We start from the raw sequence: 13,302 nt of genomic DNA on the forward strand, positions 1-13,302 counted from the left end.
AAGGTGATAAAAGTTGTGCTTTACCCTCTGTTGACAAAACTTCACCTTGAGCTGCTGATTTGCCAATCAGTTGTTTAGGTGGAAAGTACATACTTTGGTGTTAGATGGGTTTGGACAGAATCTCCACTCCTTGTATGAATTCAAGGTTTCCAAGTCCTTGGATAGGATATCCTTCCCTTCTTCTAACATTGTGGTTTGAACAGCTAATGTAAGTTTAAGTTATTGGTATAGCAGAATTTTTGTTGTTGATGCTGTTTGGCATGTCACTGGTGTACAGGTTGTAGAGTAGTGAAGATAGCACAGATCCGTGAGGCAAACCATTCTTTGTTATCAGTGACTTGTGGGGGGCATGATTAGCTCAGTGGCTTAGCTGCTGGCTTCCCACCCGGAAGGCTGAGGTTCGAAACCCGGTTGATCCTGGGTCGAGATTTTCATCTCAAGAATCATGTAGCGTCAGGAAGGGCATCTGGTCTTAAACCCCCAGCCAAAACCAAAATGAGCCTGGGAGGCTCCAGCAACCCCAGAAATACCTGGGATAAGCTGAAAATCTAGCGTTCGTAGATCTAAAAAAGGCATTTGATAATGTTTATTGGACCAAGCTATTTGAGATTCTGAAGGTGATTGGGATCAGATACCGAGAACGAAGACTTATCTGCAATCTGTATAAAAATCAGTCTGCAGTGATAAGAATCAAGGGCTTTGAAAAAGAAGCAGCAATCCAGAAAGGAGTGAGGCAAGGCTGCAGTTTATCCCCCCTCCTTTTCAGTGTTTACATAGAACAGGCAGTAAAGAAAATCAAAGAGGAATTTGGGAAGGGAATCGCAGTCCAAGGAGAGGAAATCAAAACCTTGAGATTTGCCGATGATATTGTTATTTTATCTGAGTCTGCAGAAGATCTCGAGAAGTTGCTGAATGGTATGGACGAAGTCTTGGGTAAGGAGTACAAGATGAAAATAAATAAGTCCAAAACAAAAGTAATGCAGTGCAGTCGAACGAAGGCAGTTGATGCAGGAAATATTAGATTAGGATATGAAGTCTTAAAGTAAGTAGATGAATATTGTTACTTGGGTAGTAAAATAACTAACAATGACAAAAGTAAGGAGGACATAAAATGCAGACTAGCACAAACAAGGAAGAGCTTTCTTAAGAAAAGAAATTTGCTCACTTCAAACACTGATATAGGAATTAGGAAGATGTTTCTGAAGACTTTCATCGGGAGCGTGGCATTGTATGGAAGTGAAACATTGACGATAACTAGCTCAAAAGAAAGGGAATAGAAGCTTTTGAAATGTGGTGTTACAGAAGAATGCTGAAGGTAAGATGGATAGATCGAATCACAAATGAGATAATGAATCAAATTGGTGAAAGGAGATCGATTTGGCTAAATTTGACGAGAAGAAGAGATAGAATGAGAGGACACATCTTAAGACACCCAGGACTTGTTCAGTTGGTTTTTGAAGGAAGTGTAGGTGGTAAGAACGGTAGGGATAGACCAAGGTATGAATATGACAAGCAGATTAGAGCAGATGTAGGATGCGATAGTTACATAAAGACGAAAAGGTTAGCACAGGATAGGGTGGCATGGAGAGCTGCATAAAACCAGTCTACAGACTGTTGACTCAACAACAACAAGCTGAAGAAAGTTTAGTATTGTGAATGACTTGCTTATGTTATGTCCAGTACTGACCTTGAAGGAGCGATGTGTTAATATGTTCTTCATCAGGGTTGTTAATTTCTTACAAGGCATGCATCTTTTTTGAGTTTAAGCTGCAGTCTGTCTAGCCATACTATATTGCAGTCAAATCAAGAAAAGCTACTATGTTTCTAGCTTTGCTTGGAACCCTGATTCGACATAGGATGTCAGAGTTAGTACCCGTTCACCTGTTAGAAAATGAATGCATGATAAGGTTTTTGGAAGCAATTAATGTGCGGTAATGAATTTAAGAGCTTTGTATGACTTGGTTTTTAGTGGTAATATAAGAACCTGCAAAATGGTCTCAGGTGGTGAGCTGCTGCCTGAATTCATAGAATTTAGTACACATAGGTACAAGATAACCCACACTCCAGATGTACTTTGCATCAGAGTAACCTCCAGTGGGATTAATTAAGAGCAAATTAAAAGAAGTGTGAAATGTTATTTTATCAAAATTCGAATTAATTTAGTAGCATGAAGAGGGGGAAATTTTTCAGGTGTGTGTGTAATCAGTGAGGTTAGTTTGGTTGGCTTTTTTTTTTCTTTTTGTGATGTGTAATTCTATTCCCTCCTTTATTTTTAATGATTTGCTTGATCTGATGGCTTGGCAGGTGCCTCCTAAGGATCATCTGAGAGCAATAATATTTACTCATAATCTATCCTATAATGTACTACTATTTAGTATAATTTTAAATAAGAAAGTTTGTAAAACTCACATCAAGCAGTTTTTTCAGTACTCCAGCTTCTGACAAAGCCCGAACATGCTCAGGACTGTGTCGACCTATGTTTCCCAGTGTCCATGCGGTAGCAGCCTTCACAGTCTGATTCTCTTCATCCAGGATTCGTGACAAGAATATTTCACCCTGCAATGTTTTGAACACATGAATGTGCAATAAGTATCTTCAATGGCAATGTATTTTATATTTTAGAAGCAGCACATGAATAAACAGATAGTATAGTCATTTCTCTTCCATACGGGGTTAGTATACTCCTTGTCAAAATACCGAAGTAAATTGGCTTCTCTGTACTATATGTAGTTTTACACTCCTCCCTATACCTAGAAAGAGAGTCTCCCAGATCATCTCCAGTAAAGATCCAGGAAGGGAATTGGAAAAAACAAAAAAATAATAGGTTCTTTTCTTCTGCACCTGATAAGATTTTGAATGAAACTGCTATTAGTAACATATTGTTGAGATGATGTAATGTTACATGCTACTAGCATACTCTTGCTTCAAGCTAAACCTCTGTTTAGTACCTGTGCAACAGCTTTATCATCATCTAATTGGTCTGACTCGCTGGCTGAATGGTCAGCGTACTGGCCTTCGGTTCAGAGGGTCCCGGGTTCGATTCTCGGCCAGTCGGGAATTTTAACCTTAATTGGTTAATTCTAATGGCACGGGGGCTGGGTGTATGTGTTGTCTTCATCATCATTTCATCCTCATCACGACGCACAGGTCGCCTATGGCCGTCGAATAGAAAGACCTACACCTGGCGAGCCAAACCTGTCCTGGGATATCCCGGCACTGAAAGCCATACGACATTTCATCATTTAATGGTATGTCACATCATATTACTAATTTTTAACGTCTAGCATTTGGTTCTTACAGTCTCTGTTATTCGTTTCTCTTATTTACAAGGAATTATTTTTTATGTATGTACCGTTTGACATAGGAAAAACAGTAATGCAATTATATAACAACTTTTTACTACTTTTAAGCTTGTACCTTAAACTACTTCTCAACATAAGTTCCAAGCACTTATCATATCGTGAAACCTGCCTCTTAATTCCATCTTCATAGAAATTTGCTGCCTGATGTGCCAGCCACTGCAGCATGTTCATTTTAAGGTCATCATCACTGTCGTGGCACTGACCTCCTAAATGAATAATGATGACGTCTTTGGTACGATTAGCCACGTGAGGTTGCGCATTGTCATGAATCAAAATAATCCCACTTGTGAGCCTGATAAAATTTTTAATGAAACCGCTATTGGTAACATATTCTTTTCAGTCTTGAGATGATGAAGCTGAACCTTTGTTTAGTACCTGTCCAACAGCTTTATCGACATGTCAACCCAGTCCTTCCGATGGTGTGTCACATCATAACACAAATTTTTAAGATCTAGTGTTATGTTCTTACAGTCTCTGTCATTCGTTTCTCTCATTTATTTCATCTTGGCAGCATTTTGATAATGATGATGCTTGTTGTTTAACGGGGCTTAACATCTAGGATCATCGGCCTGGCAGCATTTTATCTCCATGACACACCTACGTGGATTAACATATTTTAAATAATTTGTAATCACTGATGATTGACCTTAGAGTCTGAAAATTGGTTCTGAAAAAAAAAATTATATGCTGATATGACTGTCAAATTTTAATAATAATTATAATGTTTTCATTGTGTCGATATATTTACTGGCATGCTGACACTTAGGATATTTCCATACCTCTAACTAGAACTGAATTGACTTTGTAGAAGTGCATATAATGTATAGTTTAGGAATGCACTTTTAAAGATTTTTCTCCATCAATAAATGAAATTGAATGAGAGTATTTTTATAATAGAACAGAATTCAAAATGCTTTTAAATATGATTTTCATTCTCTTACTCTTACATATTCTTTAAACACTGAAATATACTCTTTTGTTGTTTGGGTCGTCAGTCCATAGACTGATTTGATGCAGCTTCCATGCTACCCAATCCTGTGCTAAAGTCTCCATTCCTACATAACTACTACATCCTACATCTACTCTGATTTGCTTGTCATATTCATGCCTTGGTTTACCCCTACCAGTCATATCACCTACACTTCCCTCAAAGACTATCTGAACAAGTCCTGGATGTCCTAAGATGTGTTTTATAATTCTCTCTTCTGGTCAAACTTAACAAAATCGTTCTCCTCTCAACAACTCAGTGTCTCTTCATTTGTGATTCAGTCTACAGTATCCATCTCACTTTCAGCATTCTTCCTTCAAAAATAACTATTCTCTTCCTTTCTGAGTTAGTTATTGTCCATGTTTCACTTTGTTCAATGCCATGTTCTTCAAAAACATCTTTCTAATTCCTACACCAATATTTGAAGTGAGCACATTTGTTTCTTTAGAAAGGCCTTCCTTGCTTGTGGTAGTGCACATTTTATGTCCTCCTTACTTCTGCTACCTTTAGTTATTCTACTACCCAAGTAACAATATTCATCTATTTCCTTTAAGGCTTAATTTCCCAATCTAATATTTCCTGGTTCACCTGACTTTGTTCGTCTGCACTCCATTACTTTTATTCTGGATTAATTTACTTTCATCTTGTATTCCTTCTCCAAGACTGTGTCTATACCATTCAGCAATTTCTCTACACCTTCTGCAGACTCAGATAGAATAACAATATCATTAGCAAATCTCAGATTTTTGTTTTCCTCTCCAAGGTTTGTGATTCCCTTTCCAAATTACCCTATTTCCTTTACTGCCTCTCCTGTATAAGCACTGAAAAGGAGAAGAGACTAACGGCAGCCTTACCTCTCTCCTTTATGAATTGCTGCTTTAGTTTCAGTTCTCAACACTGCAGACTGATTTGTACTGATTATAGATTATCCATCTTTCTGTCCGGGTCCATGGCTAAATGGTTAGCTCGCTGGTTTTTGGACACAGGGGTCCCGGGTTCAATTCCCGGCAGGGTCGGGAATTTTAACCTTAATCGGTTCATTTCGCTGGCACGGGGGCTGGGTGGATGTGTCATCTTCATCATCATTTCATCCTCATCACGCAGGTTGCCTACGGGTGTCAAATAAAAAACCTGCATCTGGCGAGCCGAATTTGTCCTTGGACACTCCCAGCACTAAAAGCCATATGCCATTTCATTTCATCCATCTTTCTGAGTATCTGATCCCAATCACCTCCAGAATTTCAAAAATCTTTGTCTAATCAACATTATCAAATGCCTTTTATAGGGCTTGTTTATTTTAACTCTATCCTCTACATAAAGTCAGGACTGCTTCATGTGTTCCTGCATTTTTTTCTGAAGCCAAACTGATCTTCTCCCAACTTAACGTAACTTGTCTTTCTATTCTTTTGTAAAGAATAGTTTTAAAATTTTGCAAGCATGAGATACTAAACTTAATGGCATGGTAGTTTCAACACTTGTCAGTACCTGGTTTCTTGGGAATAGGTCTAACAACATTCTGTCTAAAATCAGATGATCTCTTGTATCACATCTTACACACTAAATGAAATAACCTCACCATGCCGATTTCTCATCAGGCTGCCAGTAATTCTGAGGATATGTCATACATTCCAGGTGCCTCATTCCTATTTAGGTCTCTCAAAGCTCTCCTGAATTTTGATCCCTTTCCATCATTTGACGCAATGTAAATATTGGTTCAAATGTGGACCTGCCTCTTCTGAATCCATACTGGTGTTCTGCCAATTTTACCATTACTCTGTCTCTTATTCATCTATCCAAGATTCTTTCAAGGATCTTAGCTGTATGAGGTATCAGTGTCACTCCTCTGTAATTTTCACATTGCTTCCTGTCTCCTTTATTGACAATTGGTATAATGACCCCTTTCGTCCACTCTTTTGGAACAGTCTTTTCTCTCCATATCAAAGAGTTTATACGGCCACTGTATGGTGACCTCATCAATTCCAGCTGCCTTGCCTTGTTTCATTCTTTTAGTGGCCCACTCAATCTCTGCCATGGACACCTTGTTTTCCTTATCTTCCATCTACACTAAATCTGGTTCTTCGATTTCTCCTTGTACCGAGGTATTTTGCACGTTGTAAAACTGTTCAGTGTATTTTCCCCACCTCTGCAATATATCCTGCTTCTGTGTCATCACTTCCTCCTGTTCATTTCTAATGAAATTAGCACCTTCACCTGGGTTTTTCTTCTTTTTAACCCACTGGAATAAGATCTTTTTGTTCCCAGTTGTATCTTCTTGCAGAGATGCAGTGAATTTTTGCCAGCATTTCTTTTTCTCTTCTTGAACCACCTTGGAGCACTCCTTCTTGCAGTGCCTGTATTCTGTTTTGCATTCTGTTGTTCTGTTTCTCAGCCATCTTTTCCAAGCTTGTTTCTTCCTTTTAACTATATCTTTTACCCTGTCCTACTTTTCCTATAATTTCAAAACCTTCAACATCCTTGCACTTCTCTTTCAGCCATTCTTCCTTAGCTGTCATGCATTTTCTCTCTACTTCATTTAATCACCTGTATTCTTTTCCACTCTCCTAATTTTTTGCATTCCTTTACTTTTGCCGTTTGTCAATCAGGTCAAGTATCTCCTGAGTTATCCACTAATTTCTAATTTCTTCAGCAGCCCTACCGATCTTATCCTTCACGACTTATTATATTGTGTTTACTTCAGCCTTTTTGTTCAGTCCTTGTGCAACATGTTCCTTGAAACAAACCCTCACTCTCTTATCCTTCAACATCTAGATCCTATCTCCTTGCATTCCTTCCTTTCTTCAATTTCTTCAACTTCAGATGGTACTTTATGACCACCAAGTTGTAGTCAGAGTCTAAGTCTGCTCTGGGAAGGTCTTGCAATCCCAACATCCGATTTCTGAAATTTTGCCTAATCATAATGAAGTCTATTTGATACCTTCCAGTGTCTCCAGGTCTTGTTCATGTATCATGTGTGGTGTTTAAACCAAGTATTAGCAAGCACTAAATTATGATCAGTGCAAAATTCTACCAGCTGACTTCCTCTTTCATTTATTTGTCCCAGTCCAAATTTTCTTACTACATTACCTTTCCTTTCTTAGCCTACCACTACATTCCAGCCTTAGATTCTCATCTCCATTCACATATTGTGTTAAATTTTTCTCTTTTCATTATTCTTTTGATTTTTTCATCTGCTGAACTAGTAGGCATATAGACATACACTATTGTGGTGGATATTGGTTTGGTGCCTATCTTGACTACAATACTAGTATGCTGGTCATAGTAGCTTAGCTGCTGTCCTGTTTTATTTGTTTTTCATTATTAAACAAATTCCTGCATTTCCCCTGTTTGATTTTGTGTTGATAATTCTATAGTAATCTGATCAAAAATCCTGTTCATCCTGCCAACGTACTTCACTTATATAATTTGTATTATCTGAAGCCATTTCTTTTCATTTTTGACTCAGTTGTTTTATAACTGTTCAGTTCTCCAGTCTGCAGAAACTAATTTTTTTTTTTTTTTTTTTTGCTAAGGGCTTTACGTCGCACCGACACAGATAGGTCTTATGGCGACGATGGGATAGGAAAGGCCTAGGAGTTGGAAGGAAGCGGCCGTGGCCTTAATTAAGGTACAGCCCCAGCATTTGCCTGGTGTGAAAATGGGAAACCACGGAAAACCATCTTCAGGGCTGCCGATAGTGGGATTCGAACCTACTATCTCCCGGATGCAAGCTCACAGCCGCGCGCCTCTACGCGCACGGCCAACTCGCCCGGTGGAAGAAACTAATTTTGAGCAATAAATTTATAAACTACATGTAACAGAAAACATAAATGAACAGTATTATACCTTAAAAGAAACAACTTAATTTTTCATGTATACACTGGCAGAAAAAATATCCAAACACCATGAAATAAGGAATGTAGAATATGGAAATTTTGGCAGTATATTTGTTGAAGTAACATATTTAAGTGATTAAAGGTACAAGACAACAGGATAATATCCGTACGAGAAAAGCCATCGCAAATGCGCCATGCTGGTCCATTAATAAGTGGTGTAATCGCCTGAGTGTTGAATGCAGGCATGCAAACGTGCATGCATTGTGTCATTCAGGTGTCAGCTTGTGGGATGGAATTCTATGCCTGTTGCACTTGGTTGGTCAATGCAGGGATGGTTAATGCCGGTTGTGGATGACGCTGGAGTTGTCGTCCAATGATGTCCCATACGTGCTCGGTTGGGGACAGATCGTGGGATCGACCAGGCCATGGCAACATGTCAGCACTCTGTAGAGCATGTTGGGTTATAACAGCAGTATGGGGGCATGTATTATCCTGTTGGAAAACACTCCCAGGAATGCTGTTCATGAATGGCAGCACAAAAGGTCGAATCACCAGATGGACGTACACATCTGCAGTCAGGGTGAGTGGGATAACCACAAGAGTGTGATGCAAGTGTAATAGACTAATATAACTTGGAAACAATATTCCTTAACCCATGGGTAAATAATGCAAATATTGATTGTTATTATTATTATTATTATTATTATTATTATTATTATTATTATTATTATTTTGACTTATGAGGTATGGCTGTGAAGTGTTTAAATCCATTTACAGTAGTATTATTTACATTGTTATGGTCAGACTTTATTTGGTATAAATCATGATCATATTATTTGTGAGGTTATGTCATGAAACATCTTTTATATATATATATGAGTTTATTTAATGTAAGAACACATAATTAATAGTACATCATTTATTATTACCTATATATATGATGTATAATCCAATGTAACATTGTGCAACACACTATAATAAGTTCAGAACAATGCCATGCATGACTAGATTTGCGTAGAAACTTTCTTACATTTGTAAGTAGGCTATTGATGACTCTTGAATCTACGAGAAGATATGTTATGTCATATTCTTCTAGAAGCCTGGCCAGGCAACGTATATAAAGAGTCAGTCTTGTGAGTGAGAGGGGAGTTGTTTTGATGAGACTTGTGTGGAAGTCGTGTTAGCGAGTGTTTGAAGTCAAGTATGTGAATTGATTTTGTTGGATTGGTAGTTGACATGCATATGTTGCAGTTTCTTCTTATTCTTTCGTAGTAGTGTTTTGTTTTATGATGGCAGCTTATTAGCTTATTAGTTTGTGAGTGTGAATTTGTGTAAATAACCTGTAAATAAAACAGTGTACACAAGCGATAGCATTTTGTGGATACATCAAGTGCTCCTGCTGTCATAGGAAATTGCTCCCCAGACCAGAACTCCCAATGTAGATCCAGTATATCGACGCCGCAGACAGGTGGAATGCAGGCGCTCACCTGGCTTCCTTCTAAACAACACACAGCCATCACTGGCACCAAGGCAAAACCAGCTTTCATAGGTAAAGACAACGAACCTCCACTCCATGCTCCAATGAGCTCTCACTTGACACCACTGAAGTCGCAAACAGCGGTGGTTTGGGGTAAGTGGAATGCACTCCGCAGGGCATCTGGCTCGGAGCTTTCCTTCAAGTAACCAATATCAAACAGTTCGTTGCGTCACTGTGGTGCCAGCTGCCACTCAAATTGCTCTTGCACACGCAGTCCGCTGCATCACAGCCATACGCCGAATACGGCGGTCCTCCCTCTCGGTGGTGCCATGGGGACGTCCGGAGCTCGGTCTTCTTGCGAGTGTTCCTTCTCGTGACCACTATCACCAGAACACAGGGACAATGGAGAAACTCCTGCCAAGTTGTTCTGCAGTAGCGCGGAAGGTAAATCCACCTTCATGTATCCCTATTATACGGCCTCGTTCAACCACAGTGAGCTGTTAATACTGGCCCCTTCGTCGTCGTAAAGGTATTCTTGACCCACTCATAGACACTCCATCCAATCTCGCAGGTAACTAACGCTCTTGCACAGTACAGCCCGTATTTAAAGCAAACCTGATGTGCAATGTCATGGGGCCGCTACTAGCGCCACACTAGTGCAATTTGCGGTAAATTTGAATTTACGTCATCTTTCAGATGTATAAACACACCTACCAACGTTTGTTAATCTAGTGCAACTCCTTCTTGGTGTTTGGATATATTTTTCCAACAGTGTAATACTGTTACTACATGTTTTCTTTTGCAGACAGTTTATAAATTTATTACTCAAAAATAGTTTTGGTGGACTGAAGAACCTAACAGTTATAAATTCACTTATATCAACTACATCTAATTTTAGTCAATCCATTTCCCTTTTCAGATTTGCTAACCTACCACAATGATTCAAACTTCTTAACATTCCATGCTCCAACTTGTAGAATGTCAGTATTCATCTTTCTGATGATTACCCCTCTCATTAGTCCCCACCCACAGATCCAGATGGGGACTATTTTACCTTCAGAATATTTTACCTGGGAGAAAGCCATCATAATGCATCATTCATTCATACAGAGAGGGCTGCATATCCTCAAGAGTTAGTTTCAGTTGTAGTTTCCTGTTGCTTTCAGCCATGTAGCAGTATCAACATAGCTAAGCCATGTTAAATATTATTACAGTCAATCATCCAGACTGCTGTACTTGCAACTTCCAAAAGACTGTTGCCCCACTTTTCGATGAACCATTTGTTAGTCTGGTCTCTCGACAGATACCCTTCCAATATGTTTGCACCTATGACTTGGCTACTTGCTTCATTGCGACATACAAATCTCCCCACTGCAGCAAAGTCAAATGCTCTATGATGTTATATTCTCAAATTTATTTTTTTCTTACAAAAGTATTTGTGCTTATATACTCTTTCACTAATAGTTAGCAATGCACTACTGTCAAACAGAACATGTTTGTAAATAATTATTATTAGTAATGATACATGATCAAAACAAAATATTCATGGTCTGTTTCAGTCCTACAGTGCTGACGTAGAATTTCCACCTCTTAACCAGAAGACTTAGGTTTAATTCCCAGCTAGTTTCAAGGTGTTTAAGCCTGGTCTGAATGTTGGGGCAGGGTTTACTCAGCCTTGTTATGAGATCATACTGAGGAGCTATCTGATAATGAACAGATCCAGATGAGAGATGTACACATTCCACTTTTAACTTGTCCATGCTTACCTGGAGAGCAGGCAGGCAAGCTAGTCACACGTAAACAGTACTGTAGTAAAGGCAGGCTGCTGCATTCCTGTCCAGGTCAAGCTCAGCCCAACTTGGGCAGACTACAGGTTTTCTTCTTTCTACTGTGCTGATCAATGTAGCAGTTCATTTTACTTTTGCTTTTTCATTGTTTTGATATGAGACTTGCATGAATACAGATAGGAATGGGGTTACTTGCCTGAATTTATATAGGACTCATCAACATACGGTATTCTTTCATTTTAAGTAATGATTATCTATATATTAAAAGAGTTTACTAAAAAACAGCTTTGGTGAATCCGTCCGTTCTATTGGACCGATTTGCTTCATTTTTGTTTTATTCTCTCCGGAATTACCTGTCGGTGAATCATAAGACATTGATAGGTCTCTAAGTTCAGCCAACTTTGAGTAATCATAAAATCAAATCATTAAATGATCGCTCCAATAATTGCAGGTGAAGGCTTACCCTAACCCGCAATACATTCTGTACTTAGCAGGTTGCTAAGCGACTAACACTTTCATTATTATTATTATTAGGTTCGTTACGACCCCTGAGGATCACGAGTGACTTGTTCGGTACATCTTCTTTCTTCCCAATACCTCTTCATTCTCTCACTCCTCCTCTTTCTCTCGGCTTCCGTGATCTGAATCTGGATCCTGGTGTCTGTCCATCTGTGACCTTCCACGAGCTTTTTGTATTTGGACCTATCCTGTACTGTCATCAGTGGATATTTTTCCTTTATGCCAATAGTCTCCCAATCTTCTCTGACTTCATTCATCCACTTATTTCCAGTTAAGCAGGTTGCATTCCATATCTTCTTCGTCAGCCTACTGTCATCCATCCTCATGAGATGTCCAACAAATCCTAACCTTCTCTTTCTTATCACACTCGAGATTGGTTCTATACTCGCATATAGTTCCTGCCTTGATCTGTGTACCCAAATTTCACCTTGCTTTTTGGTGCCCCATATATGTCTCAAGATTCTTCTTTCCTCCTTCTCCAATTGTATGCAAGCTCTCTTGCCTAATGTCAGCGTTTCAGTTGCATATAATGCAGCATTCCTGATGGTTATCATGTAGTGTCGCAGTTTGGCATTCCTCGAGAGGTTCTTCTTTCCATATGTAGTCATGGCTGCATATCGTAGTTTCAGCAGCAGTTGAGCTCTGTCTGTGGTACTTTTGTTGCTTTGTACTTTACCCGTGATGTTCTCACCTAGGTACCGGAAGCTGTCGACTCTCTCTACCACTTGGCCTTTTACATTCCAATCGGTCTTCGTATTCAGTACCTTCGTCTTGTTGTAGGCTATTTTCAGACCAACGTTTGCTGCAGTTTCTGCTAGATTTGCTAGTGCCAACTTTGCTTCTTCTTCCTTCTCATGTAACAACACCATATCATCTGCGAAGGCAAGGCAATCCACTATGACATTGTTTTTGATCTTATATCCAATATGTATACCTTCAATTCCCATGGTTCTATTCAACTGTCTCCACTGCTTCACCACTTCATCCAAAACTAGGTTAAATAATATTGGCGACAGTCCATCCCCTTGTCGGACTCCTGTCTTAATTTCAAAGCTGTCTGACAACATACTCCGGTATCTTACCCTAGCAGTTGTATCCTTCAATGTTTCCCCCACCAATCCATGTGTCGTAGAATCCTATCCTCTGTCGCGTAGGATGTTCAGTAGTGTGTTCCTGTCTATTGAATTGTAGGCTTTTGCGAAGTCTACAAATGTAACTATTGTGTCTTTTCCTTTCCTGTGTCTGTGTTCTATGATTCTCTTTAGTCCAAAGATCTGTTCTACACAGTTTCTCCCTTTCCGGAAACCACCCTAGTATTCTCCTATGGTCGATTCAA

The 13,302-nt window shown here is 39.2% G+C and overlaps 1 protein-coding gene across 1 annotated transcript in view; it reads right to left on the bottom strand.

The window, feature by feature from the left end:
* LOC136883154 (sperm-associated antigen 6) overlaps nt 1–13,302 on the bottom strand; it is a 127,733-nt gene that overhangs the window by 59,713 nt on the left and 54,718 nt on the right. The window contains exon 6 of the mRNA XM_068225097.1: nt 2,410–2,556. Coding sequence (XP_068081198.1) covers nt 2,410–2,556 — 147 coding nt within the window. The remainder of the gene's footprint in view (nt 1–2,409; nt 2,557–13,302) is intronic.

This window comes from Anabrus simplex, chromosome 1, assembly GCF_040414725.1.
Source record: "Anabrus simplex isolate iqAnaSimp1 chromosome 1, ASM4041472v1, whole genome shotgun sequence".
Classification (NCBI taxonomy): domain Eukaryota; kingdom Metazoa; phylum Arthropoda; class Insecta; order Orthoptera; family Tettigoniidae; genus Anabrus; species Anabrus simplex.